The 27,165-nt window shown below is 42.0% G+C and overlaps 1 protein-coding gene across 3 annotated transcripts; it reads right to left on the bottom strand.

Annotated features, from left to right (window-relative positions):
* Positions 1-2,103: 2,103 nt before the first annotated feature.
* lzts1 (leucine zipper, putative tumor suppressor 1) lies at positions 2,104-27,165 on the bottom strand. 3 transcript variants are annotated; one of them, XM_061673481.1, is made up of 10 exons: positions 26,956-27,165; positions 12,537-12,814; positions 12,307-12,432; positions 8,415-8,577; positions 8,135-8,317; positions 7,932-8,056; positions 6,916-7,089; positions 6,699-6,830; positions 4,900-5,094; positions 2,104-4,118 (listed from the first exon to the last, which is right to left on the bottom strand). In XM_061673481.1, the coding sequence occupies exons 2-10, from the start codon at positions 12,756-12,758 to the stop codon at positions 3,609-3,611; spliced, it is 1,830 nt and encodes a 609-aa protein (XP_061529465.1). In that variant the 5' UTR covers positions 12,759-12,814; positions 26,956-27,165; the 3' UTR covers positions 2,104-3,608. The 3 variants fall into 3 exon arrangements, with proteins under 3 accessions (XP_061529465.1, XP_061529466.1, XP_061529464.1); XM_061673482.1 differs by having other exon boundaries at positions 7,932-8,317; positions 12,537-12,586; positions 12,716-12,814; XM_061673480.1 differs by having other exon boundaries at positions 7,932-8,317.

Below are 27,165 nucleotides of genomic sequence, written 5' to 3'. Positions count from 1 at the left end.
CTTTGATGGGAACTTCGACCTCACCAACATGGCTGCCATGTAGGCACGACGGTTAGAGGGGCTGCGACAGCACACTGGCAGGAAAAGCCTCCTAGAACATCTAAAATGTCTCTAGGATTAATCAAAGACACTTCAAATGGTGGCAGGTGTGTGCTGACTTCCATTTAACATGAGTTTGAATGTGATTGGGTCATTCTAAGCACAGTCACATCCCCACTAATTTTTTGACATCGAATAAACCTGGCATGTGAACAGGGGTGTAGACTTTTTATATCTACCGCAGATAGATGGGTAGATAGCTAGATAGATAGATAGCTAGATAGATAGATGGATAGATCATTTAAGTTATTTTTTCCTCATTAATGTACACATAGCACCCCATATTGACAGAAAGAAATTGAATTGTTGAAATTTTTGCAGATTTGTTAAAAAATATCACACAGCCATGAGTATTCAGACCCTTTGCTGTGACACTCATATATTTAACTCGGGTGCTGTCCATTTCTTCTGATCATTCTCGAGATGGTTCGACACCTTCATTGGAGTTCAGCTGTGTTTGATTGTACTGATTGGACTTGATAAGGAAAACCACACCCCTGTCTATATAAGACCTTACAGCTCACAGTGCATGTCAGAGTAAATGAGAATCATAAGGTCAAAGGAACTGCCTGAAGAGATCAGAGACAGAATTGTGGCAAGACACAGATCTGGCCAAGGTTAAAAAAAATTCTGCTGCACTTAAGGTTCCTAAGAGCACAGTGGCCTCCACAATCCTTAAATGGAAGATGTTTGGGATGACCAGAACCCTTCCTAGAGCTGGCCGTCCAGCCAAACTGAAGAATCGGGGGAGAAGAGCCTTGGTGAGAGAGGTAAAGAAGAACCTAAAACTCACTGTGGCTGAGCTCCAGAGATGCAGTCGGGAGATAGGCGAAAGTTCTAGAAAGTCAACCATCACTGCAACCCTCCACCAGTCGTAGCTTTATGACAGAGTGGCCAGACGGAAGCCTCTCCTCAGTGCAAGACACATGAAAGCCCGCAGGAAGTTTGCTAAAAAATACCTGACGGAAGATTGTGACAAATAAGATTCTCTGGTCTGATGAGAACAAGATACTTTTTGGCCTTAATTCTAACATTCTAAGCGATATCTGTGGAGAAAACCAGGCACTGCTCATCACCTGTCCAATACAGTCCCAACAATAAAGCTTGGTGGTGGCAGAATCATGCTGTGGGGGTGTTTTTCAGCTACAGGTACAGGACAACTGGTTGCAATCGAAGGAAAGATTAATACGGCCAAGTACAGGGGCATCCTGGACGAAAACCTTCTCCAGCGTGCTCAGGACCTCTGACCTGGTCGAAGGTTCACCTTCCAGCAAGACAATTACCCTAAGCACGCAGCTAAAATAGCGAAGGAGTGCCTTCAGAACAACATTGTAACTGTTCTTGAATGGCCCATCCAGAGCCCTGACTTAAACCCAATTGAGCATCTCTGGAGAGACCTGAAAATGGCTGTCCACCAACGTTCACCAACCAACCTGACAGAACTGGAGAGGATCTTCAAGTAGAAATGGCAGAGGATCCCCAAATCCAGGTGTGAAAAACTTGTTGCATCATTCCCAAAAAGACTCACGGCTGTATTAGCTCAAAAGGGTGCTTCTACTAAATACTGAGCAAAGGGTCTGAATACTTATGGCAGTTTGATATTTCAGTTTTTCTTTTTTAATAAATCTGAAAAGATTTCAACCATTTTTTTTCTGTCTGGGTGCTATGTGTACACTAATTAGGGAAAACAATGAAAAATGATTTTAGCAAATGGCTGCAATATAAGAAAAAGTGAAAATCTTAAGGGGGTCTGAATACTTTCCGTACCCACTGTAGATAGATAGATAGAGGCAGAAGGCATATTTGACCATTCTATACCAGAAACCTATTACTTATGACTGGCATATGCAGTCAGAATCTAACTCAAAATGTTGTATTTATTCAGCATAAACACATTTGCACAAATGTCCTCTTTTGGCAATGCCCCCCCCCCATAAGAAAACGGACATGTTTGGCAAACACATTATGCCAGATTATTTTTATTTTTTTTAAACTCCAATATTTTCATTAAATCAGCAATCTCTTTTGACCACCATCCCCCAGCTAGATAATGTCCCATCTTCAGTAAATTTACAAAAAAATCATTCTAAAAAATTATATTATTTTGCATATTAAATGGGAAAAAAGATCCCAAATAGTAGAAGCACAATGAAACACATAATTGGGGATTTTTACAGTTTTTTTTATGATACATCCAACTGGAATACTTCCATATAAGTTGAAAAACGTTGAATGTGCAGTGTAGAGAAAGTTGAAGAAAATGGAGATGTGTGGAGAGATAGCACTTTTTCCAATTTCTTCTCCACTACATCTCTAGGATTTATTTATTTTTATTCTCAGTGGAACCCATTAATCTCTCCCTTCCACACACACTCACACTCTCACCCATACACGCCTCCACGCCCACACCCACATGCACACATTCACTCACACACACACACACACTTACACACACACACACACACGCGGAGTATCACAATGCGAATTTGCATTATGAATAGATTATACTGCTAATCTGTGTCAGGAAAAAAACGTAATAATAACAAATCCAATAATATAATAATAATAATAATAACTTAATAAATATTTTAGTGGAATAAGACCAAAATTATTTTTATTGCACTGATTTACATAAAAAAAAGACATCATCATGTTGATGGTCTATGTCTATCCAAAGTTAAATCATATCATCATCATCAAATTTACTGTGACAAAATGCCTTAAAAGTAGGAAAAAAAAAAGGCAACTTACACTTGATTTACTAAAATTCAGTGACAGTTACTGTGATTTTATTGCATTTTATAATTCAGTGGGAATCGTGGGCGGAACGGTGGTCGACTGGTTAGAGTGTCTGAGGACCGGGGTTAAATCCCCGGCCCCTCCTGTGTGGAGTTTGCATGTTCTCCCCGTGCCTGCGTGGGTTTTCTCCGGGCACTCCGGTTTCCTCCCACATCCCCAAAACATGATGGTAGGTTAATTGACGACTCTAAATTGCCCATAGGTGTCAATGTGAGTGCGAATGGTTGTTTGTTTGTATGCGCCCTGCGATTGGCTGGCAACCTCCTGCCCGATGATAGGTGGGATAGGCTCCAGCACGCCCGTGACCCTAGTGAGGAGAAGCGGCTCATAAAATGGATGGATGGATATTGATTTAGGTATTTTCATGCTGGTGGAAACGGATGTTAATCAACTGTCATTAATGTAAGTTCCTATTATATAATTTTGTAAATTGTACATGATTTCAGTGACAAAAGTTAGAGAAAAAATAGCAGTAAAAAACATTTATAACCTTAAATAAATTAATATTTTACAGCACAAATTTATATATTTTGTATTTTTGATTCATTTAACTAAATGTGACAAAAGTTGAAATCTGCTAATTAAAAAAGGTTCAGTGGTACAATAACACTAATTAGCATTGGCAATGGCTTCCAGTGTCTGCTCTATAGGCTTTTGTGGAAAAACAACAAGAACAACAACAACAGTCAAGTACAAGTGAAAACAGGCAGTCATATCTCAGTGGCGATGATGTCATCGTAGGTCTGTAACCCTGAGCTGTATTTGAGATCCAGGCCCAGCTCCGCTTGGACCTCCAGCTCAGCAGTCAGCTCCTTCATGAGCCGTTCCAGGTCCTGGTTCTTCTTGTGTACCTGGAGGTAGTTGATCTGGAGCTGCTTCTGGTACTTGATGACCTTGTCCTTCTCCTTGTTCCACGTGCGCCTCTCCTGGTCGAAGCTGGTCGCGAGCTTCTCCTGAGCTGCCTTCTCCTCGTTGAGTTGTTGCCTCAGTCTCTCCACTTCTTTCTGGAGGAGTTTTGTGGAGTTTTGCCCCTCAGCCTCCTCTCTCGTCTTGTGGACCGTGGTGACTCTTTCTGTGGCTTGTGTATGACCACAAGGCTCAAGTTGTTGGTGCAGCTTCTGGTCTTTGGCCTTTCCCTCAATGTCTTTCTCCAGTTTGTCCACTTTTTCTCTCAGCAGGTAAGCTTCATTCTTCTTGCGCTGGAGTTCTTTTTGGCACACCTACATTTGCGGGAAAAAAACCCATAATGAATAATAATTTGATATATAATTACGAACGTAGGTATCTCAAATCATCTTTCCCCATTGAAATGCATGTAAATGCCAATAATCGGTGTCCCGCCCTCCCACCAAAAAAACACAAACATTTTTGTATCTGTTCGAAATAATAATAAGAGAAATAGCTCTCTGCCGTATTTTACATCATAAAAACATACAGTGATCACAAAATTAAATAGAATGCAAATAATTAATCAGTTTGTGCTTCATGATTTCATGCATTAATTCAATGAGTATTGTGTTTCTGGTGTGTGCACCTTGGCCACCCGGGCATGGTCGGAACACATACTACCCATAGATTTGATGAGCAAACACGGACGAACACCATTGCAACTAAGCTGCAGTAGTGGTAGTCATTTTTCACACAGGATAAAGAATATATGCCTTTGAGTATTGTTTTATATTTTGTCTGCATGCGTTGCGGATGTATTTTTCTGCTTGTGTTCAGAAAAAGGCAAAACCAGTTGAATTATATCCATGAAACTTTATAGATGGTGGCTATTACAAGGAGAAAGAAGCCATTAAATTTTGCTGAGGAGTGTTGCTTTTGTAAAGGCAGAGTCTTGCCCTGGATTGTGCAGGTGTCCCTAATGTTATGTCCAGTGAGAGTGCACCTACCGAACAGCAAAAAGGCATTGAAGTACTTTTATCTTGTTGTAATAAGAGTAAGTAGTCACTTTCCGTTTGAACCTGAGCGCGTAATCGGATTCCAAAGGAACCTAACCTCTACTTCGATGGTGCGAGAGCGCAGCCTGTCGCCGCCGTCTTTGTTCTTCGTATCGAGCATCTCTGCCTTCGCTGTGATTTCCTTCAGTTGTGCCCTCAGGCTGACTATTTCATTGAGCTTGTGGCTGACATCCTCCTGGCTGTCTCGCAGCTGCTTCTTCAGAAGGGAGATCTCTCCTGCTTTCTGGCACACCTACATTGGGACACAAAGATCACAGTGTCTTCTGTTGTGTGTGTTGTACCCTACTGAGGGCTGTTCATGTATTTTAGCTGCAAATGTTGCACTTTTGGAGACATATATAATATACATACAAACATATATATATATATATATATATATATATATTAATCCACTGCTTGTTCAGAACATACTTACATACATACAACATTCAGAACATACTTATGTGATACCATTTCCTATGCAAAGGGAGCACCAATATTACAATATCATGCCCAAAACTCCTACTCATCATTTGGATATGTGAAAGTCCCTGTAAAGTCAAAATAAAACATTTTTATTAATTTGACACACCACAGAGAACAGTGTTGTTAACAACACTGCCAAATTCTAATGATACAAATATAAAATATAAAATGAGGTTTTAAAATCGTGAAAAAAAACAAGTTGTTGTCACTGCTCTCAAACGTAGGCATGTCGGCAGAAACCGCGGTCCACTCAAAATGGATGCTACTTCATTTAGCACCTTTTTCATGGCTACAGAGCCACGGAAATATATAAAGCCTCAGGTGCCTGGAATATATCCCACTGGGTTGTCACAGGGCTTTACAACCCTAATCGCAATGAGAGGCGCAATCAACAGCTAGCTCACAAGGTAACAGGTTTCCTGGGCTCCTTTCGGCCAGCGGACAGGCAGCAGGCTTGTCCGTGGTGTCACTTCCTCGTTTGGAAATTCAGATAATGATACCAAGTTGTTCAGCAAAATTTGGTATTCAGGGAAGATGCATTTTTGGGGAGTTGGTGTAGCGAGCTAGCTAACTGCACACTGTAGTGGTAGAAATTGGCCTTGTGACAGTAACTATGTAACTCACAAGACCCTCAAGTTTTACATTGCGGGGGAGGGCCAACTTAACCCAGACACCCAAGTGCGTCACTGGGCGGCATTTTAGCCACACCTAAATAATCAAGAAAACTGGAATGGTGAAGAACAGGTTAATGCTGTATCGCCACAATTCAGAACCATAATGTTCTCGGTCTTTTTCACATATTTTCAGCAATTATCTTCAAACGTATGATGATTCTACAAACAAATTTGTGTTTTTACTTTACAGTGTCTTTAAACTGTTCTCCCAGAGCAAGTGCGACGTGCAGTTAGCTTGCTCGCTATGTCGACACCCCAAAATGCCGCTTTAGAGCACCTTGTTGTCGGCTGTGATTGCGTGCATGTCATGCAGACAAATACAAAATAGCGAGGAGGGGGATTTTTAAACAGCCAGTGTGTGGACATGGTCTTTGCGTTTAGAGCGCCTCGTTGTCACGGCGTGGAAAAGCCCCGCAATGACCAGTTGCAATATATTCCCGCCACAAGAGGCCTTAAGCAGATATATTTTCATGCCTTAAACATGTACTGTAGTTATGTGTGTAGGTAGGTATTTGATTGACAGTTGAGTGGGCGTGGTTTCAGCACTTTCAGCAAACACGGCATCAGATTTTTCACAATTTGCCTAATCATTAAAATATGTCAGGGTTATTCATAACACGTCTCTGTGGTGTATCAAATTTAAAAGATGTTTATTTTCCATTGTAAATGGCCAGATGACTTCATAATTGTGTCGCACCTCCCACTGAGTTTCCTCAAGCGCTGGAGCGAGTTGCGTGCTCTCCTCCTCGTAGCCCCTCAGCTTTTGTTCGACGACTTCCCGCTCCTGACTTAGCTTTGCGAGATCCTCCTTGAGCCTTTCGTTTTCTGACTGTAAAAGATGTAAACCTTGTTTCTCAAGTGCATAATTAGATTAATCGTGTTAGTCATCGGAGAGGGGGTGGAGGTGTCCTGACCTGGAGTTGGCCGACCTGCATCTGCAGTGCTTGCTGGCTACTTGCGGCCATCTGCGAGGCTTGTTGTAATGTCGTAGAGCATCGCTGGTTCAATTCTTGCATCTCAGCGGCGCAGTACTTTTGTCTGTCCTCGAACAACTGGCAGGTGGCTGCTTCCTTCACCTCATAGCTCACCTGTCGTTGGTTTAATGGATGCAGCGAGGATGTTTACAGTGGTACTAAATCTGTCTATTTCCTGTTTTTTTTGCCCATTTTCTTTTTCTGACTCCTGATAGAAATAGCCATTGGTCTTATCAGACTCAAGACTATCATATTCTACTGTGTTCAATGCTTGATGAGCAAGCCAACTGTTACATCAACATTGATGTATCTCAGATCGTTTGCTTCCAATATATCTATAAATCAAATCACATCATCGCTGATGTCATTGTTATCGTAATAATATTGTATTGTGAGTCACTCTGTGGTTCCCCTATATTTGCATTGCAAAATATAGTGTTTTCGTGTTAAAATGTTTGATTTAATATTTAAGCAGTATTGTATGGTTCAATTCAGTACAGTATGCATGTTTTTATTGTTTTCATTGTAAAGAGTCGGAAAATGTCCCTACGGTCTGACTTTTCCCTTTCTTTTGGATGTGTTTAAAGTAGTACAATACAGTTTACTTATTGTTAGGTGGAACACAGCTGTTGATTGGTCGACAGAGAAGTTTCACTGTGTTAAAATTGAATGTAAAGATGTAATTGGAAGAAAATAAGTTGACATTTCAAGAATAATGTGGCTAACGACACAATTTGTCTTGCTTGTTTACAGACAATGTCACCACACAAATTTGGAAAATTACAAATTATAGTATATGACAAGAATGAGACAAGCCTGAACTTAATTGTACTGCTTCGTCGAAACTGTATTAAATTGCGGCAAGACACTTGGGTCACTGGAAAGTTTGCTTGATTTCCAAAGAGTTGCATGTTGTGCAGTGATGAGTTACATTAGGTGACATTAAATCTAAGTACCTGTAACTCCTGCCGTTCATTTTCTCTCTCTAATAGTCTTTGTTCCAGCGTTTCAATCAGTGACTCATCTGTCGTCAGAGGGGACCGACTCCCTCCCACAGTTTCGGAGAGACGTTTCGGCCGGTCTGAGGATAGAGGGGAGCCACTGTCATGGTGAGCCTTTGATGACAAGCCCCCTGGGCTCAAACTAGCCCTGTAGCCACCTTCTTGACTACCGCTGTTCACCCAGAGGGACAAATTGGGCTGAACTCCCTTGCGGAGGCAATTGGTGGGAGTGGAGCTTCCATCGATGTGACTGACAGGGCCTGTGGAAGCACTTAGGCTACCGCTGGTGCTGTGTGTGGGAAGGCTTGACATCGAGTTACGACCAGAGTCCGACAGATTACCTGAAAGGAAAAATGGGGATGAATCATTTAAGGGTTACTTGACATTCAACCTATATCATAACATTTTGAAGTTTATTTGTGTAGTTTGGATATAGACCAGAGGAGGTGTCTTGCTTGTGTCGAATGTCCGGACTCTTTGGCTTGTCCAGTCGGCTGAGGATGTGGTCCAGGCTGTTGCGCTGTGACTCTGTGGAGCATCCACCCCTAGGAATTAAAGGCTTGTATGCAGTGGACCGGACCAGCGACTTCTCAGCAGTGGTCTAGAAGAGTGAAATGACACGCTGTCAGAAATGCTCTCCCCGCCTCCCACCCTTTTTTTCATAGTCACTAACCCCTTTTAGCTCGCAGCCATAAAAAAATGCAACTCATCCCATGCCTCACAGGGCCGAGGATGTGTCACACGGCAAAATTTAGAAATCTCAGCAACTAACTTTCATGGAGATTCTGGCATAGTGATCATCCATCCATCCAGTGTGGCCGTTGCACGCTACAATAAATGTGTGAAGCCTACCCTCACCATATCGTATCTGTCAATCTTAGAGACAGACAACCATTCACACTGACATTCACACTGAGGACCAGTTTAGGGATTTGGCATTTTTTTTAAGTTTGACAGAGACAACAACATTGTTAAAACGAGCGTCTTCCAAATGGACCAGATACAGTGGATCAGTGGTATTTGTAGGCGTGAGTTTTCGTACCATTCAGTTTTCAACGATTATTTTTTTTTTCCAAATTTTGTTCCAGTTTTTGTACATCCATCCATTCTGTTTTCATATCAAAACCACGTGACTCAGCTGCTAATTTTCCTGAATAGAGCCCAACACAAAGTATCCCATGTGCATGTGTAAGTTTAGTGAGCGTTTTCTTGATGACAGAGCCTTCAGTGGAAGCATTTCTAAAGTTTTTTGTGCTCATTTATTTAGTTTAGACTGCTCAATAATCCTCCATGGACCCAAAGAAAGTTCTATCTGAAACCGTTGATGAAGAAGACACCATAGGAATTCAAGAAAGAACTCATAGCAACTGTCACTGATGGTGTAGTGGTACACTCGCCTGACTTTGGTGCGGGCACCGTGGGTTCAGTTCCTACTCAGTGACGGTGTGAATGTGAGTGCAAATGGTTTGGTTAATTTGGCTTTACATTATTTCCTATGAGGAAAGCTGTCGTACAATTCGGTTATAGTCGGACTTTTTACAACGATTACCGGTAATTCTGAAAACTTTAATATGCATACTATGCCAGAAGTTGCTGATTTTTAATACCCTTCATTGGTGTACAGTACGTGAGTTCAGAATTTGATTTATGTAGGATAAGTAATTCGACAGCTGATGTGGTTCACTCACCTGACTTCCATGCATGCAGCGTGGGTTCAGTTCCCACATGCCTCTACTCTACTCTAAATGTGCTCTGTCACTAAATGCCGATGAGTTCACGATGTAGCCCTCATTTTTTAAAATCAGCTAAGATAGGCTACCTAAACATGGTAACAGTTAAAGAAAATGAGTCGATGGAACTAATGTGACTCTGCTGCAATGCAGTGAATATAAGCTTTGTTTCTGGACTGTGAACTTCAAATTTTTACTTAGTTATATATAGAGTTGGGCATTGTTTGAATTTGAGCGATTCCGGTCCCGATTCCAGTTCCAAACGATTCTCGGTTCCGATTCTTTTAGGGGGCTGGGTCAAAAAGGTTTGCATGGTTTAAAATATAGGGTGTCGAAATTATGAACATCCATTTTCTTAGCAGCCCGCACCATAGACTAAAATGAACATTTGACTCGGGCTTCTTTATAAACAGTATCAATATCAAACGTGAACCAAAAGGCAATGTTTGTGAAACTAGCCCAATTGACTTAATTGACTTCACTGATGAATGTTTCAGCTAAAAGTCAAACACAGCATTGTTAAAATAGTTACTTGCGACTGTTTTAGATGGTTTATATGTGCAGGTTTTAACTTGACTTGCTGTTTTAAGCTTGTAGCCTTTTATTTTGAAGGGTACGTACCGGAACTCAGCATTTTGGCACGAAAAGTAACTTCACATGACCCGGTGAATTTTGTACCTGATGCTGGTATATTTAACAGGCAATATACTGCAAAGAAAACTTGACTAATGAAGAACTTGAACGCCACAATGTCTCTCTATTTGCATTGTCTAGTGGTACCATACAGTACCTCCTTTCCCTTTTCTGCCCCCTTCTCCTCCATTCTGTATCCCACACCGCCCACCCCTCATGTGCTGCCACAGGGAAGATGAATAGCCCTTTACTGTGTTGTTCATAATATGGGATGCTGAGGTAAAGAGGGAACGCTTGTGTGTTCAGCATTCCTCCTCACGACGACATGACTGGAATATGGGATGCCTTTTTCTATTTAAAAAAATAAATCTCTCTCCCTATCCTCCAACCTCTATTTGGACCCTGATCTATCTCCCATTTTCTGCTTCCTATATGCCTTACACTTTGGCCTGTGGGCCCTGAAGCATATAGAGCTTTTATTATTATTTTTAAAAAATTTTTTTAGACCTTCTTATTCTTGGCACACTCAAATCACTCTGTGTAAATCAAAGCATTCGTAGGTCATTCATTTGGAAAAGGGTAATTATTAGGATGGAGAGATTCGCAAGTGCCTATGAGAGATGGCTGCTACCTGCTGTGAGACTTCTATCTTGAACGTTGCAGGAGGTTGGTCCTTCTTTTTTTTTTTAAAAGAGTGCACTCATTGAGTGTGACTCATTAATGGAGCATAATGGAGCACTGGGATGTCAGATCCAGAGGAAAGGCTACTTCCTCTCAACCTTGCTATACAAATGAGCTGATTCTACCTACTACTGCTCTATTATTTGAAACATACTATATTTATAATAATAATAACATCCAAATACTTAAAATAACTTAAATTATCTTTCATTATAACATTTGCATTTATATTATTACAGTTTTTTGCTGATTTTGTTTGCGGTTTTAATGCCTTATATTGATGCTAAATATGGTTCCTTGTCCTATAAGGAAACTCATATGTGACATCACGATTTGCGACAACCCGTCAGATGTCCCATGAGCCTTGGCCAAAAAAGTGGCTCAACATCCTATAACTCGAGGTCGGCCGAGCCACGGATGTCACGCCATGGCAGTGACGTGAAACCGAACGATAGCCAATTACGAAAGTTGCTGAAGCTTGCGATGTTACTGGACACATACAGAGGAGCAACTGCTCGTGTTCAGCGTTCGTGTAACGTGTTTTAATTTACCACAATCAAAACCACATGAAGAACAGTTTGTTATCGCAATACAGTTACCGGTGACAGGAAATCAATGAATTTATTTGTATTGCTGCCTCTCACAGGTCAGTCTTAGTAAGCAGTAAGCACACAGGGTTTGCTGGGGGGGTGGAAAGGTTTTTTCCTTGTCATGTGTGTGATTTCGCACAACATTTTAAAACAGTTAAGATGTTAATAATTGGTATGTGTGTACTCCACTTTAGACAACAAACTATTTGAGATTTTATCAACAGCATCTCTTCTGGTTAAGTAGTGCACTCAATGTTCCACAATTGTGTGAAAACAATCAACAATCAATCCCACACAATCAATTAATCAATTATTGGATCAATACGCCTACCCCGAGCTGACTAAACCAGAAATTAGTACAAATTACATAAAATGTTTTATTCCCTATTCTTATTTTATTTAAGTATAGATAAAGCCAATTTGAGTTAGTTAGTGTTTCAAAATTTTTCGTAACTTAGACTTAATCATTTGCACTCACCGGACACTTTATTATGTACATTTGCCGATGCAATACAAGAGCTGTTGCAAACATTTCCACTAATGGGGAAATAGTGGTCCGACTCTGATTAACGCTATGCCTCAGTTAGTTGGTGGGTGCATCGTCCACTTGAACAAGTAAATGCCTCTACAGAAAGGAATGTTTGCCAAGTAAATGTACTTTGTTGAAATCATGAAAATAAAGCACTCTATGCTTACCCCGTCAGTCCCTGACATGAACATCAGTTTCGGTCGCACGTCAGATTTTTCCTCTCCGTTCCTGCTACTGATGCAGCCGACCGTTGATCCTCCTCTGTGGTTCGCGGGCCTCGGTTTATGGCTCACCTTAAGTGGCGCAGATCCAGCATTCAATCCACAAGCACATTCATTTTTATATCCTTATCTGGTAGGATATCATGTAGATGTCATTCAAAAGCGCCAAAGCCCACCTTGATGTAGAAAAAGTCCTCGCTACGTCCCGACCGGGAGTAGGAGAGGCCTTTGGGGAGGTGGACGGGGGAGGAGGAGAAGCCACACTTCAGTAAGCCATCAAGGCTGCAACCTCCATTGCGTCTCGGCTGATTTGTTCTGTTTTTCAACCTCAACTCTGATGCTTTGCAGTGCTTACTGTTGATTTCGTCGCTGGTAATGAGGCTGCTTACGCTCCCCATGTTCTGGCGGGCAAGCGAAGGGGTGATTCAGCTCATGACCCCCCGGAGAGGTTCATCTGCAACATAGCACATTGAAGTTAAAGTTGTAAACTACTTTTTTCCCTCATAAAATTCATACCAGTGCCTGATTTCAAATAAAGTTTAACAGTTGTTTATTAAACTTCACTGCTTCCTCCTTGGTGAAGAGGCGACATCTGGAGCAGGTGTACTTTCGTTTGCAAAGTAAACACAAAAGAAACTATGGCTTAACCGTTGGATTGGACTCAAAAGGCCTTTGTGCTGTACTTTTGAACAAATTAGGATGTTGACTGATCTCTTGCAAATGTTTGATTAATACGTCGCCCTCATTTTACTGAAAATAATATACATGTATTCCTGAATGATGTTAACAATCTCATTTGTAATTTCCCATGAATAATTTCATAGAGGTGCAAGCTCTGCTGTCTATCCACAGTAAAAGACAATGAGGCCCCAGATGTAGTGTGACATGATCTGTCCCACAGTGGAGAGTCGTGGCTATCAGGCTCAGGGGCACCCCCAAACCAGCTGGTCCTCAGCCCCTCACCACTTTATAATGACCACAGCAACAAAGGCTTGGACTTAATCACATCACTTTTGACTTAAAAGGGTCATTTAGGATTACTGGATGCATGGCTGTATTGTATAGTACGCTCAGCCATGACAAACTGTATAGGCACACCTACACAATCTAATGTGATGCAATTCAAGGCATCAAAGGCTCAAATGCCTTTAAATACATATTTAATGTATATTTTATGAATATTATGTGATTGTTGTTTGGTGTAGTTTGCAGTTGTGTGGACTTATACTGTATATATTTTACTGTACTGTATACTGGGATGACCAAGATTACATTATTATGTCACACACTGTGCATATGTTAATGTATGACATACTTGTATAATATGCAGTGCAACAAATCAATAAGACTGCAAGTTAAGTCAGATCAGAAATATGATCAAAAACAATATATACACATCTTAAAAATATCTATAAATAATCGACATTTTATCAGTAGTCTTGTGTGTCTCGATTTTTTTGCTGCTTTACCCTGTAGTGCTGTAACGCTTGAATTTCCACCTTTTGGGATAAGTAAAGTATCTTATCACATCTTCCCTTTATCTTATATTAAAACAAGTCAAACCATGACCACAATAATAAACATGACCTCATCTTGTTGCACTAGCATGTTCCATAATTTGGCATTTTATCTTGGTTGACATCCATCCATCCATTTTCTGTACTGCTTCTCCTCACTGGGGTCGTGGGCGTGCTGCCGCCTCGCCCAGCTATCTTCGAGCAAGAGGCGGGGTACACCCTGAACTGGTTGCTTGCCAATCGCAGGGCACAAACAACCATTCTCACTCACATTCATACCTACGGGCAATTTAGAGTCTTCAATAAACCTACCACGCATGTTTTTGGGATGTGGGGGAAACCGGAGTACCCGGAGAAATCCCATGCAGTCACCGGGAGAACATGCAAACTCCACACAGGCGGGGCTGGGATTTGAACCCCGGTCCTCAGAACTGTGAGGCAGATGTGCTAACCATTTGTTTATATGTGCCCTGCGATTGGCTGGCGACCGGTTCAGGGTGTACCCACCCCGCCTCTCGCCCGAAAATAGCTGGGATAGGCTCCAGCACGCCCACGACCCTAGTGAGGATAAGCGGAACGGAAGATGAATGAATGAATGAATGATTATTTTTATTATCATTGTTTTGTTTTTTGTTAAATTAATACCAAAACTGTTGGTATTTTTATGACATTAAAACAACTCTCTAAGTGCAATTCATTAAATTCGTGGAGGTGTACCTAATGTTGTGGCTTGCCATCAGTTTCATTTGGATCTCTCGTTTGATTGCGAGAGAAAAAGCATGAAAAGCAGTGCAAGCGCTGATCAATTTTCATCAACAGAGAAAACAATAAGCAGACACCACATCACTATGAAATGTAATAAGGAGGAAGATAATGGAAGCGAGATAGAGAAACCTTTATGCAGAAAGTCATTAAAAGAAAACAAGTCTGATTGTTAAGAAAATAAAGGAAGGATAATCCTGAATTTCATCATCTAATCCATAAATCAAGCAGTCATACAGAGCATACAAATTGTGTTGTCTATAAAAGCATAAACAGTCCTTGCCCTGACTTGTTGCCCCTATTGTGTTAATCCAGCTTTCACTATCATGCGCACAGCACCCACATAAAACACAGTGAAATAGCTTTTTACTTACTAAGCATCCATCTCTAACCAGGCCTCGCAAAAGTCATCTGTCCAGTCCTGCATGTGGAGACCCAGCACTCATGCACACACGCGTGTATGTAGTATGCTCTTGAACACTAAAATGCTAGTTGGCCAAGAGGGTCTGATAATGTGCTGTCGAGGGGTGGGGTCAGCTTTGCATTATAACTGACATGTAAATGGAATTTTGTGTGTGTGTGTGTGTTTGTGTTGGGACCTCCCTCTTTACACCCCCCCAGCAAACCCTGGGGAGTAGTGTACAACATGTGCACCCTCAGAAGCGACGTGTGCCGCTCAAGTGATTAACTTGAAGCCCTCACAAAAGATCCCGCCCGTGTACCCCCCTCCTCCACCCCTCCCCGCTGTCACCCAGACACCTCCTGCTCCTGCATCAACCTTGTATGTGATAACCGCCCCTCCCTCTCTCCCTTTCTCTGTCACACTCTATTCCCTGCACCCACACTGAGCAAACAAGCCTTCAACTGAAGGAGTGAAAAAAGCTGCTCGCTTATTCTTTGTGTGTTGAAGTGTGCCGCTCTTTGTGTCGTACTCCTGTTGACGTATTCGCCCCGAACGGCCCCCATATTTGAGTGTTAAATAAAGGACTCAACCACACAATGGAGGGTTGGAGAGCTTCACTTTTACAGTGATTTACCACCTTAATGCCAAATATATTCAAACAAACAAGTGTTTCAGGGAGTTGTACGAGGTGTTCATCTCCAAAAAACAACAACAAAGAATTGAAGATATGTTGTATTTGATGATTCCAGAGCAGTGTGGACAAATCAAGTGTAAATCTAACAGGCCGTAGATGTCACAAGCGGGCTTATATTTTCTTCTTAATGTGAAGAAAACAGACAGCTTTGCAACACATCTGCTGATTCATTGTCATGGCCACACACAAGAAAATCAATGAGTGGAACATTTTGTGACATCATGTTATCTGGAGAGAATTTTTTTTTGTGCAGGATTTCACACTCTCACAATGAGACACTATCTCAGCATCACTCCTTTCTGTTAATGTTTTTCCCTCGACTATAGCTGTACCTGCACAATCTAATGGGAGCCAGTAAGCATTGAGGTTGAATGAAAAATCTGTCCTTACGAAATACAGCGATTCTTTGTGATCTCCGGAAATCTTGATGCCCCTAAGTACGACAGACATCGGTTTTGATGGCGGGGGAGTCGCGATTGTCGGTGGATATATTGTGTGGGGTCGCACGCAAGCCATATTCGGCTCTCCACACTGTTCTACGTTGCCCACAAAAGCTTGCCACAATTTTTTCCTTGAGTTCTTGTTATCTACCATAAAAGTGATAACAATCAAATGCAGGGGCAATAATGTAATATGATTTTTAGGCTTTTAGCACAGAGCATATTAGGTAAGGTACAAGAAGTGTAACTGCCTTGCGCGCTAGTCATTTTTAATCTCCGCCCCCTGAAGGCAACCATAAATACAATGTAGTCTGTGATCAAAACAACACCCCTGCAATAACTGCTTCTGATAGGGGCTCATTTGGGTATGTTCGTAAAAGTAAGAGACTTGGAATTTGCCCTTGATATCTGCTTCAAACCAAAATGTCCTGTTCAGTTATGTACATGGGTGCTTGAGACATTTTCTCGCATTCTGTTACGATAGACATGTCTACCAAATCCTGGGTTGATTGATCAAACATCCTAAAATCGCATAATTATAATCAGGATACACTTGCAAAAATTGGTGATTTGTCGCACATGTTGAGGACCTCCAAAAGGCAATTTATTCGTTGAAAGAATAATAACCACTTAGATTCCAAGAGGGCCTTTGCAATGCCTTCTGCTTGGGGCCTGAATACTATTACTATAATATAAATTAAAATGTAAAATTAGAAGCTAAGTGTCAATCAATATTTGTCTTTTATCAGATCTCATTAAATAGTGCAGGTGGTGGTCCACTTATATGCTTCTTTTCACTTTCTCTATAATGATGGTTTCATTTCACATTTATGAGTGTTAAAGTGAGGAGTGCTTAATATTGCATTGGACAGTTGGCTTGATATACTGCAAGTGCTTCGGTGAGACGGCCAGGGATTATAAATACATGTGTTCCTCTTTTATTTGCACAAAGGTGTTTGCACTTCTTTGTCACATCTGTGTCGAAGCAGGGGGCTCTCTGTGTGGGTTAGGGGGGTATCATCCTTAGCTTTTGAACACCCGCTGACCCGTCCGATACAAAGCAAGGACAATTCACAATGCACCCCCCTCCACACACACACACAGAAACACGCACACACACACACACACGCGTACCCCCCTCCACACACACACACACACACACAGAAACACGCACACACAGAAACACACGCACGCACACACACAGTAGACACACTCATGGACACAGAGCTCAGAGCATAGCCAATCGTTTTTACCACAGCCAGCGGAAGGCAGCATTGTGCTACCATGTTGTGAGATTTATACCTGCCTTTCACACAGAATTACCATGAAACTTTCCACTGTACCTCCACAGTGCCAGATGGCAACGCTTTAATTCTCACTGTCTGTATGTTAATTTTGAACAGATGCATGTATAATCTATCTGGTTCACGGTGTCTGTTTTTTTAGGTCACTCTTGGCCGCCGTATTGTTCTTTGGGTCGGGTGGTCTTAAGCTTTAGTAACTTACCATTATGGCTGCTGCACTTCTACTGAATTGCTATTTGATAACTGCCACCAAAGTTATGGATTGATCATGAGGGTCTATCTGTCCGTTTCTTTCTTTATTTGTTTGTGTGCTCGCTCACAACTTTACCCCTTAATCCCTAAAAAGTAATTATACAGTATAGCAACCTATTCTTCCAAGAATGTTCCCATTTAAATATTGTCAGCAATATAAATGTAACATGGAAATCCTCATTTAACATGTTTAGATGCTCATATTTTATTATATATTATTACACATTAGGTTGCAATTTGCTGAGCTTGAATAGGATCCCATCCTATTACATTTTGTTACTTTGGATCCTGAATAATATCTTGATCTGGAATGTCAAAGCTCATTATGTTTTCATTAAGTGACCATTTTTCCTTTTGAATAGTTACAACTAGGGATGGGCATATTGATCGACAGCACATACACAACGAATGGGTGGGTTGACTGCGCACTGCGCTCTGCCGTAGTGTGAAAAGACCTTTAGTTGGTGTCGCTTCTTCCGCTTGTGTGACAATTAAGAATGTTAAGTGTCAACGGACAGACCTTTTTCAAAAGTGAAATTAACAGTGATGAACTTCTTTTTACACTAGTATGACATTTTAAAATGTTTAACTGTTACTAAATCGCTTGTAGCGTTAATAAAGATTTTATGAATGCAACATTTAGACACGTGAACGATCATTTCCATTTCCATTGCTTCCTATCGGACTTCCAAGTTTTTTTTTTTTTTATCAGATATTTCAATTCCAATTTTAAACAGCAAAATTATTCCAACTTTCCCTACATGCATTGGCGTGCATTTTAATCTATACTGGTCATCCAATGTGAGGCTGTTCATATTGCTGCTAGTGTTATGTAATATATTATTCATTCATCTTCCGTTCCGCTTAACCTCATTAGGGTTGCGGGCGTGCTGGAGCCTATCGCAGCTATCTTCGGGCGAGAGGCGGGGTATACCCTGAACTGGTCGCCAGCCAATCGCAGGGCAGACATAAACAAACAACCACTCACACTCAGATTCACACCTACGGACAATTTAGAGTCTTCAATTAACCTACCCTGCATGTTTTTGGGATGTGGGAGGAAACTGGAGTGCCCGGAGAAAACCCACGCAGGCACGGTGAGAACATACAAACTCCACACAGGCAAGGCCGGTTTGAACCCCGGTCCTCAGAACTGTGAGGCAGATGTGCTAACCAGTCGTCTACCGTGCTGCATTTAATATATTAGATAACCAGAATCAGTCTGTGTTTCACGCAAAGTAACTGATGATGACTCCCGTGTAATGAAGTAGGCACTTCCACTTATCACAGTCATGACATGGGGGAAATTAAACTCACAAATTAAAGCAGGAGCAAGAGGAAGATGAAGAAGAGGAGGCGGAGGAGGAGGAGGAGGAGGAGGAGGACGGGGGAAGCTCAGAATGATAGTTTGAATTATTGAGAAGTAATACTCCATCACTTTCTCTGTCATCCACTGTGTCCTGCAAGACACACGCACATGTCATGATCTGTGTGGCTGGCTGACTTGCAGGGAAGATTAATGTGACCTCCAGCAGCAAAACAAATGGGAATGAAGTGTAGGGTATAGACCGCCATCACACTGCCACTGACCACGCACACACACACTCACACAGTCGTGCACTTACAACGACACCAAATAGCGTCTAATTGGCTAATCCTTTTAGTGCATTGTAAAAGGAGATTGAGCATGAATGGGGGCTTCAGTGGTGAAGAGCAGAATAGCAGATAGTCATTACGGGCCCCACAGTGACGAGACGGAGTGCCAGGTTCGGACTGAAAGAGAAAGACGTGCACCGAGTGACTATGAGAGAGATTTATGGTGCGAGAGCGTAACACTGCATAATAAACTGATAACTGGTACATTGTCCTGCACACAGTCTTGTCTGTGAAAGAGTTTGGATGCAGTGGTTGGGTGTTCTATTTTAATCAAATGGTTATCACATCATCTGTGCTCATTGTTGGCCTCCTCTTTGATACCAGGCCAGCCTTTCATGACAAACCCCCTTGGTGAAATGAGATTGCCTTCAGATGAAGTACCCAAATGAGACAGTGGGTCAACCAAACAATCAAGCGCCTCACATATTAATAGATAAGGAAGTCCAATGGCTTTGTCTGGCTGGTTAAAAACTAATTACACAATACAGGCATTTGCATAAGCTTACAGGCTGGAAATATATAGAGGTAAATGTGTCTAATGGAGCCTAAACGGGAGCATTTAGAGCTAAATTGATGCTCAGTATGACAATACAATAATTGAAAGGTTCTTTTAACACTCTTTACTTTTGGGGCATCTACGCATACTGATTACCATAAAATACGTAACTACACTCATTGGTACACTTGCACAATTTAATAACATCCAGTACAAGAGCTTTATCATAAAACCTACTACCACTGCAAAGATAATGAGGCTAAAATTCAACCCAGATTTTCCAATTTTTGTTGAGGTTGATGCATCGGATACAAGAGTGGGGCCGGCCCATTCTCACCAATCCCCAGGCGACCAGAAGCTGCACCCTTGCACCTCCTTCTCGCGTTGCCGCAGTTCTGCAGAAGGTAACTATGATGTTAGTAATAGGGACCTGCTGTCCATCATTCTCACGTTGCACGAGTGGAGGCACTGGCTGGAGGGTGCCATTTCAGGTCATGACTAATAACAACAAGCTCTCACATCTGCTTGGTGAAGAGACTTGATCCCTGTCAAGCACGTTGGGCCCTGTTTCTCATCCCGTTTGACTTCGTCATCACCGACTGTCCAGTCTTATAGAACGGCAAACCGGATGGTCTGTCCAGGATGTACAGCTCGAGGACAGTGTGCCGGAGGACATCATACAAGAGGACAGGATTGTCGGGGGTCTCCAGTGGGAGGTGGAGATCAGAGTGGACAGCATGGCAGAGGAGGCGCAGGTCCCCCAAGGGTACCCTGTGGATAAACTGTTTGTTCTCGTTCGCCTACGACCAAAAGTGGCTTGCCATCCAGGCATAAATAGGACTCAATTCCTCATTGGCCAAAGGTTTTGGTGGCCAGGGCATCGGAAGAACATTAAGGATTTTTTTGCCGCCTGCTCTGTCTGGCACTAACAAACCATCCCACTGTTCTGTGGCTGGTCTACTGCATCCACTTCCCACCTCTTTTCCGCCCGTGGTCCCACATTGCTTTGAATTTCGTCACTGGTTTCCCCCCCATCATGTGGCAACTGTGTGGTCCTCAAGACTGTGGCCCGATTTTCCAAAATGGTCCACTTAGTAGCACTTCCTAAGTTGCCTTCTCCCTTGGAGACGGCTAAGCTACTGGTCAAAGAGGTCTTTGGACCGTATCCCTGGTATCCCCCATGACTTTGTATCTGACAGGGGGCCTTGGTTCATTTCCCAGGTGTGGAGGGCATTCTGCAAGGTGTTGGGAGCCACAGCAAGTCTCTCTTCCGGATACCATCCCCAGTACAATGGCCAGACAGAATGGCCAAACCAGAACTTGGAGGCGTCATTGCGCTGTGTATGCCATCGACACCCTTTTGCCTGGTCCTCCCACCTCTCCTGGGTGCAGTACGGTGTACAACACACTCATCGGTTCAGCTACTGGTATGTCACCATTCAAGATGGTGTGCGGATACCAACCCCCTGTGTTACCTTCGCAGGAGAATGAGGTGTACATTCCCTCAGTCCATCTTCACCTTTGGCGGGCCCATTGTATTTGGCGGGATACACGTGTTGCCCTGTCCTGTACTGCGGCTCGAAATCGGCAGCTACCAGACCGGCATTGGATTCATGCTCCTGACTACCATTCAAGACAGGAAGTGTGGCTTTCAAGACGGGACATGCAGCAGGCTAGGAAAGAGGAGGAAGATGAGTCCCAGGTTAATTGGACCATTCAAGGTTGTCTTCGTCATAAATCCTGCATCTGTTAAATTCCGACTACCACCATCTCTCAAGATTCATCCAGTGTTCAACATATCGCTACTCAAACCTTTCAGCTACAGTCCACTGTGCCCTCTGTCGGTGCCTCCTCCTACCCCACACGTGGTTGATGGTCAGCTACTTTACACAGTGAGGTCTATTTTAGACTGCAGAAGGATGAGTATTGGTCGCCTGGGAGGGCTATGGTCCTAAGGAGTGTTCCTGCATCCCTTGCTCCGGGATCATAGCTCCATCTCTCGTCTGTAATTTACACTTTCTCCATCCCTTTGAGGGGGACGGGGTATTGTATCGATCCTGTGTTCTGTTGCTGACTCTGCTGGATGGGCAGAGCCTCCGGCGCACACCTGCTTGGTATCATGATCAGTTAGGTTCTTAAGCGCCAGATAGATGGGAGGTAGTCGCCGGAATATTATTGTTCATTGTCATTTGCCAGTTTGATCATGTGCTTTTGCCTGCCATGTTTTGGCCTCGCAATCGTTTTCCTTGTAATTCTTTTTATTGTATTTCCGAGAATGTTCTTGTATAGATGAGATTTATGTGTTCTTGTTAATCGACATTTATTTTGACTTGTGCAGTCCAGAAACTGCTCCTTTGTTTGTATATCTTTCCCTTCGTTTCCTGTTTGAGTATTTAGATTATGTTTAGGTTACTCCTTTGCGCTAGTTCTTAACCCATGTATTTTCCTCTACGGCTGAGTTTTTCTGTTATCACCTTTGCAATACCTTTTCTTGCAACTGTTTGTGTTAGTATTTGCGTTCCTTTGTTTTCTTGGCGATTAGCTTTCATTGAGCTCTGCCTATCCACCTCTGTGTGTGTTTTTGTTTACTGTTATTACAATTCGTGTCAGCCTTTTGCTAACATAGTTTTTTGTTATTTGTATTTAACCTTGCTCACGTTGTTGTGCAGCCTTGATTGAATAAAGTATTGTTTATTTGCTTTAACATTGTACTGACTCTGCTTTGGGGTTCGAAGTTTATGGGCTGAAATATGTGCCACCAGGAATTGAATTTGAATTTACAAACTGAATTTGAAAAACATAATTTGAATTTGTATTAACTGAAGTCCAATAAACTTTAAAGTGAATGTAAGAATTTTTTTATCCTCAACGAAAATTGTAATTATATATTTTCACATTCAGTTTGATCATTTCAGATTCAGTTCGACAAATTAAGTTTTAAATTAGCTGTCACAGAAATCCGGGAACTGTAAGGAATAGTAATCGATCAGCGATATACAAATCTTGTCTTCGGCCAATCCGCGCCTTTGTTTTTTTATCATAACATAGGGATTCTCCGGGAAGTCAAGTCTTCTAACCGGCGACAGTATTTTAACCTTTATACCACCTTTCCTTAACCTCTGTGGAATGCATCATATGGTCAGAAAGAGATAAAAATGTGCTTCCTTTCGAACATAGGAAAGGACATACCACACCGACGTGACTAAGTCATCTTTCCGGTTCTTTTCCAACATAACGTCATCCAGGCATTGAACTGTGGTCTCTTTGTTGTTATTTTTTTGTGTGCAAATATTCTCTTTTGAATTTTGATGCCTACAAAAAAAATTTCACAGGTGAACAGGTTAATAGGAAATAAGTGACTGTCATGATTGGGTACAAAAGCCAAAAGCCTCCCTCAAAGGCTCAGTTGTTTACAGGGAAAGATGGGGTGAGGTTCACCACTTTGTGAACAAATGCGTGAGCAAATAGTCCAACAGTTTAAGAACTTTTCTCAATGTACGATTACAAGGAGTTTAGGAATTTCATTATCTATGGTCCACAATATCATCAAAAGATCAATCATTGAATGCCCATGACCTTCGATCCCTCAGGCGGCACTGCATTAAAAATTTGCATCATTGTGTAAAGGATATTGCCACGTGGGCTCAGGTACACTTCAGAAAACCATTGTCAGATAACACAGTTCATTGCTACATCTACAAATGCAAGTTAAATCTCTACCATGCAACGTGAAAACCATAAATCAACAACACCCAGAAATGCTGCCAGCTACTGTGGGCTCGTGCTCGTCTGAGATGGACTGGCATAAAGTGGAAAAGTGTGCTGTGGTCTGACAAGTCCACATTTAAAATATGTTTGGGGGAAATCATGGACGTCGTGTCCAAAGAGGAAAAAGACCATCTGTATTGTTATCAGCGCATAGTTCAAAAGTAACCTGCACGTCTGTGATGACACTATTAATGCTGAAAGGTACATACAGGATTTGAAGCAACATATGCTGCCATCCAAGCAATGTCTTTTTCAGGGACGTCCCTGCTTATTTCAGCAAGACAGTGCCAAGCCCCAGCATGTGTTACAACAGCATGGCTTCGTAGTAAAAGAGTCTGAGTATTAGACTGCCCTGCCAGCAGTCCAAACCTGTCGCCCATTTAAAATGTGTGCCGCATTATGAAGCACAAAATACGACAATGGAGACCCCAGACTGGAGCAACTGAAGTTGTACATCAAGCAAGAATGGGAAAGTATTCCACCTACAAAGCTTAAAGAAATTAGTGTTCTCAGTTCCCAAATTCTTATTGAGTGTTGGCAAACGTTAAGGTGATCTAACACAGTTGTAAACATGCCCTTGTTCCATCTTTTTTGAATGTGTTGCAGGCATCAAATTAAACATTAGCGAATATTGGCAAAAAAAAAAAAGATTTGCAAATCATTGTATTCTGTTTTTATTTGTTTTACACAATGTCCCAACTTCATTGCAATTGGGATTTGTAATCCATACACACCCACACAAACAAATGAACACGCACGCGCACACACAAGCATGCACAGACGGCGAGTCAGCCAGTCTTTTTGAAGCATTAAATGTGCATAGCGAGGTAGAAAAGAATGAGGCCTTTCCTGGCACGGGGACCCATTGACCTAGCAAGCTGAGCAGCGAGTGATAAGGTTGTCATTCTGGAGCATAACCATCCTCCCACCTCCTAATCTGCTCACACTCGGTGTGTGTACATGTGCGTGTGTGTATGGTGTAATGTGGAAGGAAGAGGACGTACAATGAGCTCACTTTTTGGGGGTCATAATTTTTTATTTTTCAGTAAGCCGCTAGAAATATAATCCTTAGGCGATACCTGTGCTCGACTCCAAAAGTAAAAGCCATTTGACCTTGTAGCGCTCAGTACTTCATTACAAGGGGGAAGACCGCAGGCGTCTCGTTCATGTGAGGTGCAGGTATGGCGGCATAAGACATGGATGTAACACTCCGTTAACGGAGATGCTGTTGTATGAGGATGTCAGATACATACAGTAGCTAGTGCGAGGCTGCACGTCACTGACTCAGAGCCTTCACTCATGAGGGGGATGCTCTATTTGGGACAGTTATTTTAAGATGTGTCTTCCTCAGTCGGTCGTAACAGCTCCAGTGATGCATCCTACATGTAGGAAGTGAGCTGCATTCACAAGAGGAACAAGGAATCCCTCTTAAGCGAGGTACACCCATAACGATATTCGGGTATAAATTGACTATTTTTGACTATTTTTCCTCTCTTCTGATCAAAGTCAGTAAAGGCCCGAGAATCAGATTTCTCTTTAAGATTATCATGTCAGATTACCCTGTGGTTTGGGGTGTGTTAACTCATTCACTGCCAGCCATTTCGAAGCAGAGTTCCCCATATTGCCAGCTGTTTTAGAACATTTTGACTAACGTTTCAAAACCCACACCATATTGTGATTGTTGCAAATAGAAGTACTGAACCTACTAAAAGAAAGAGTAGACTTTCTTATTTCACCAGATAAAAACAGTTCCTAGCTTTTTCCATTCTTTAGTAATAAGCAGTAGAAGATGGGTTGGTTTCACCAAAAACACCGGTTTCGCACAAAAAAGTGGAGGATATTAGCTTTTTTTCTGAAAAGAAACATGTCAAGCACAACTGTGATTTCGACATTAATATTTTTTTACTTTTGTGACACCTCAATTTATAAAACACCAAAAAAAAAGACTGAGAAAGCTTTTGATGGCAAAATGAGAATTTATTTAGCGCTAATACAACTAAGAAATGCGCCATATACACATTGTTTGAGTGTCAGGTGCCTAAACTTGTCTGACTTCCAATGTGTTGGCATTTAATCTTTATCTTCAACTCAAAAACTATGCTGATCTCAAATCCAAGGCGATGCAACATCACCATCTACAGGGCTCTGTTAAGGCATTACAGTGGTTTATGAACCTGAAGTTCATAGACGAGCTTGGCGAGACCTTAGTCTACCCATCAAAAAACTTACTTGACGAATGTATGTCGGTTGTAGTAAACGGTTGGATTCCAGTTGACAAATACAGTTTAAACTTGTACGGCAGGGAATAAGTCAAAATTATTTTTCCTCCTCAATCTGCTTGGAAAATGGTTGGGGACAGGTGTTCCATATTTTCGATTGCAAATTCTTATGTGTGTGGTCAACACCAAGTTCTGCCGAGCCATGGACTCTGTTGTGATTGTGATGTGAAACAGAATGATAGCCAATTAGGAAGTGACGAGAAGTTTGCGGCTGTTTCCAGAAACTAATAAAGTAGCAACTGGTTGTGTTGAATGTTTGTGTTGAATGATCTTAAAAGTCATTCACCATTGCCTTAAGACATTTTCGTTTTTCTCTACTCTGTCTTCTTCTTTGTGTTTTCCAACAGTCATGGGCTGTGTTGGTTATCTAGGGTACATCACACACTAGAACACACACACCGATTTTTTTCTTCATCGTTTGTGGGGTCCCTCACATTTAAAACATCGGTTATTTTATTAAAAGTCAGTATGTGTGTTCCCCACTTTATATGCAGTACCAGGTGCAATATAGGCTCCAAAAACCTGCCACACACCCAATGTTTTGTTACCTACGATGCACAGCAATGTTGAGCATGCTTGGACATGCCCATTCACCTTGTCACACCTCACTAATGTCTGTGTCTTCCACATAGGCTGCCACTTCATTCCACATAGTTTGAACATAGTTCAACAGCAGTGTGAACTACCTTGGTACCTGTACTGTTTGACTCAACAAAATAATAAGGATACAGATGGGATTTTAGAAGATGATTGGTACGAGATAGACCCCTTAAGGTCACCACAAAACACCATGTTAAAAACAGGTTTGTCCACTAACGGTTGTGTTGGTGATGGCCAAATTTGACAATGCCAACTCTTAATTCAGTGTGGACATCCCGCTGAAAGAAGGCTTCGCAAGCAAAAGACTGTCAAACTGCAAAATTAGTTTTCGAACTAACAAGTTAAGACAAACCAGGTCTCATGATATTCGAAGTTGCCAGATCTAACAGTGTAACTTGAACATGTAAAATTAGTGGTGACTTACCTGTTTAGCCTCTCTTCCCAGTCCCAGTCATGGGCTGCTTTTCCCCAAAACGGAGTGGACGACCGTGGCCAAGGATGATGATAATGTTGGCGTATTCCTCGGGTGCCCCTCTCACTTCCTGTCAAGAGCGGGCTATGGTGCAATCAGTCCATCCACTGAACACGCACATTCCTCCATAAAGTCGCTCCGGCTCTTTCTGCCCATCCCCTC

Source organism: Phycodurus eques, chromosome 3, assembly GCF_024500275.1.
Source record: "Phycodurus eques isolate BA_2022a chromosome 3, UOR_Pequ_1.1, whole genome shotgun sequence".
NCBI classification, from domain to species: Eukaryota; Metazoa; Chordata; class Actinopteri; order Syngnathiformes; family Syngnathidae; genus Phycodurus; species Phycodurus eques.
This window is presented reverse-complemented; position numbering and strand designations above follow the sequence as displayed.

Excerpts from the sequence above, each read along its gene's own strand:
- lzts1 (XM_061673480.1), bottom strand. The coding sequence starts at position 12,758 with ATGGGGAGCGTAAGCAGCCTCATTACCAGCGACGAAATCAACAGTAAG. Across the intron at positions 7,090-7,931 it reads ATGAACGGCAGGAGTTACAG|GTGAGCTATGAGGTGAAGGA; the intron begins GTACTTAGATTT and ends AACCAACGACAG. Across the intron at positions 5,095-6,698 it reads TTGAGGAAACTCAGTGGGAG|GTGTGCCAGAAAGCAGGAGA; the intron begins GTGCGACACAAT and ends GTCCCAATGTAG.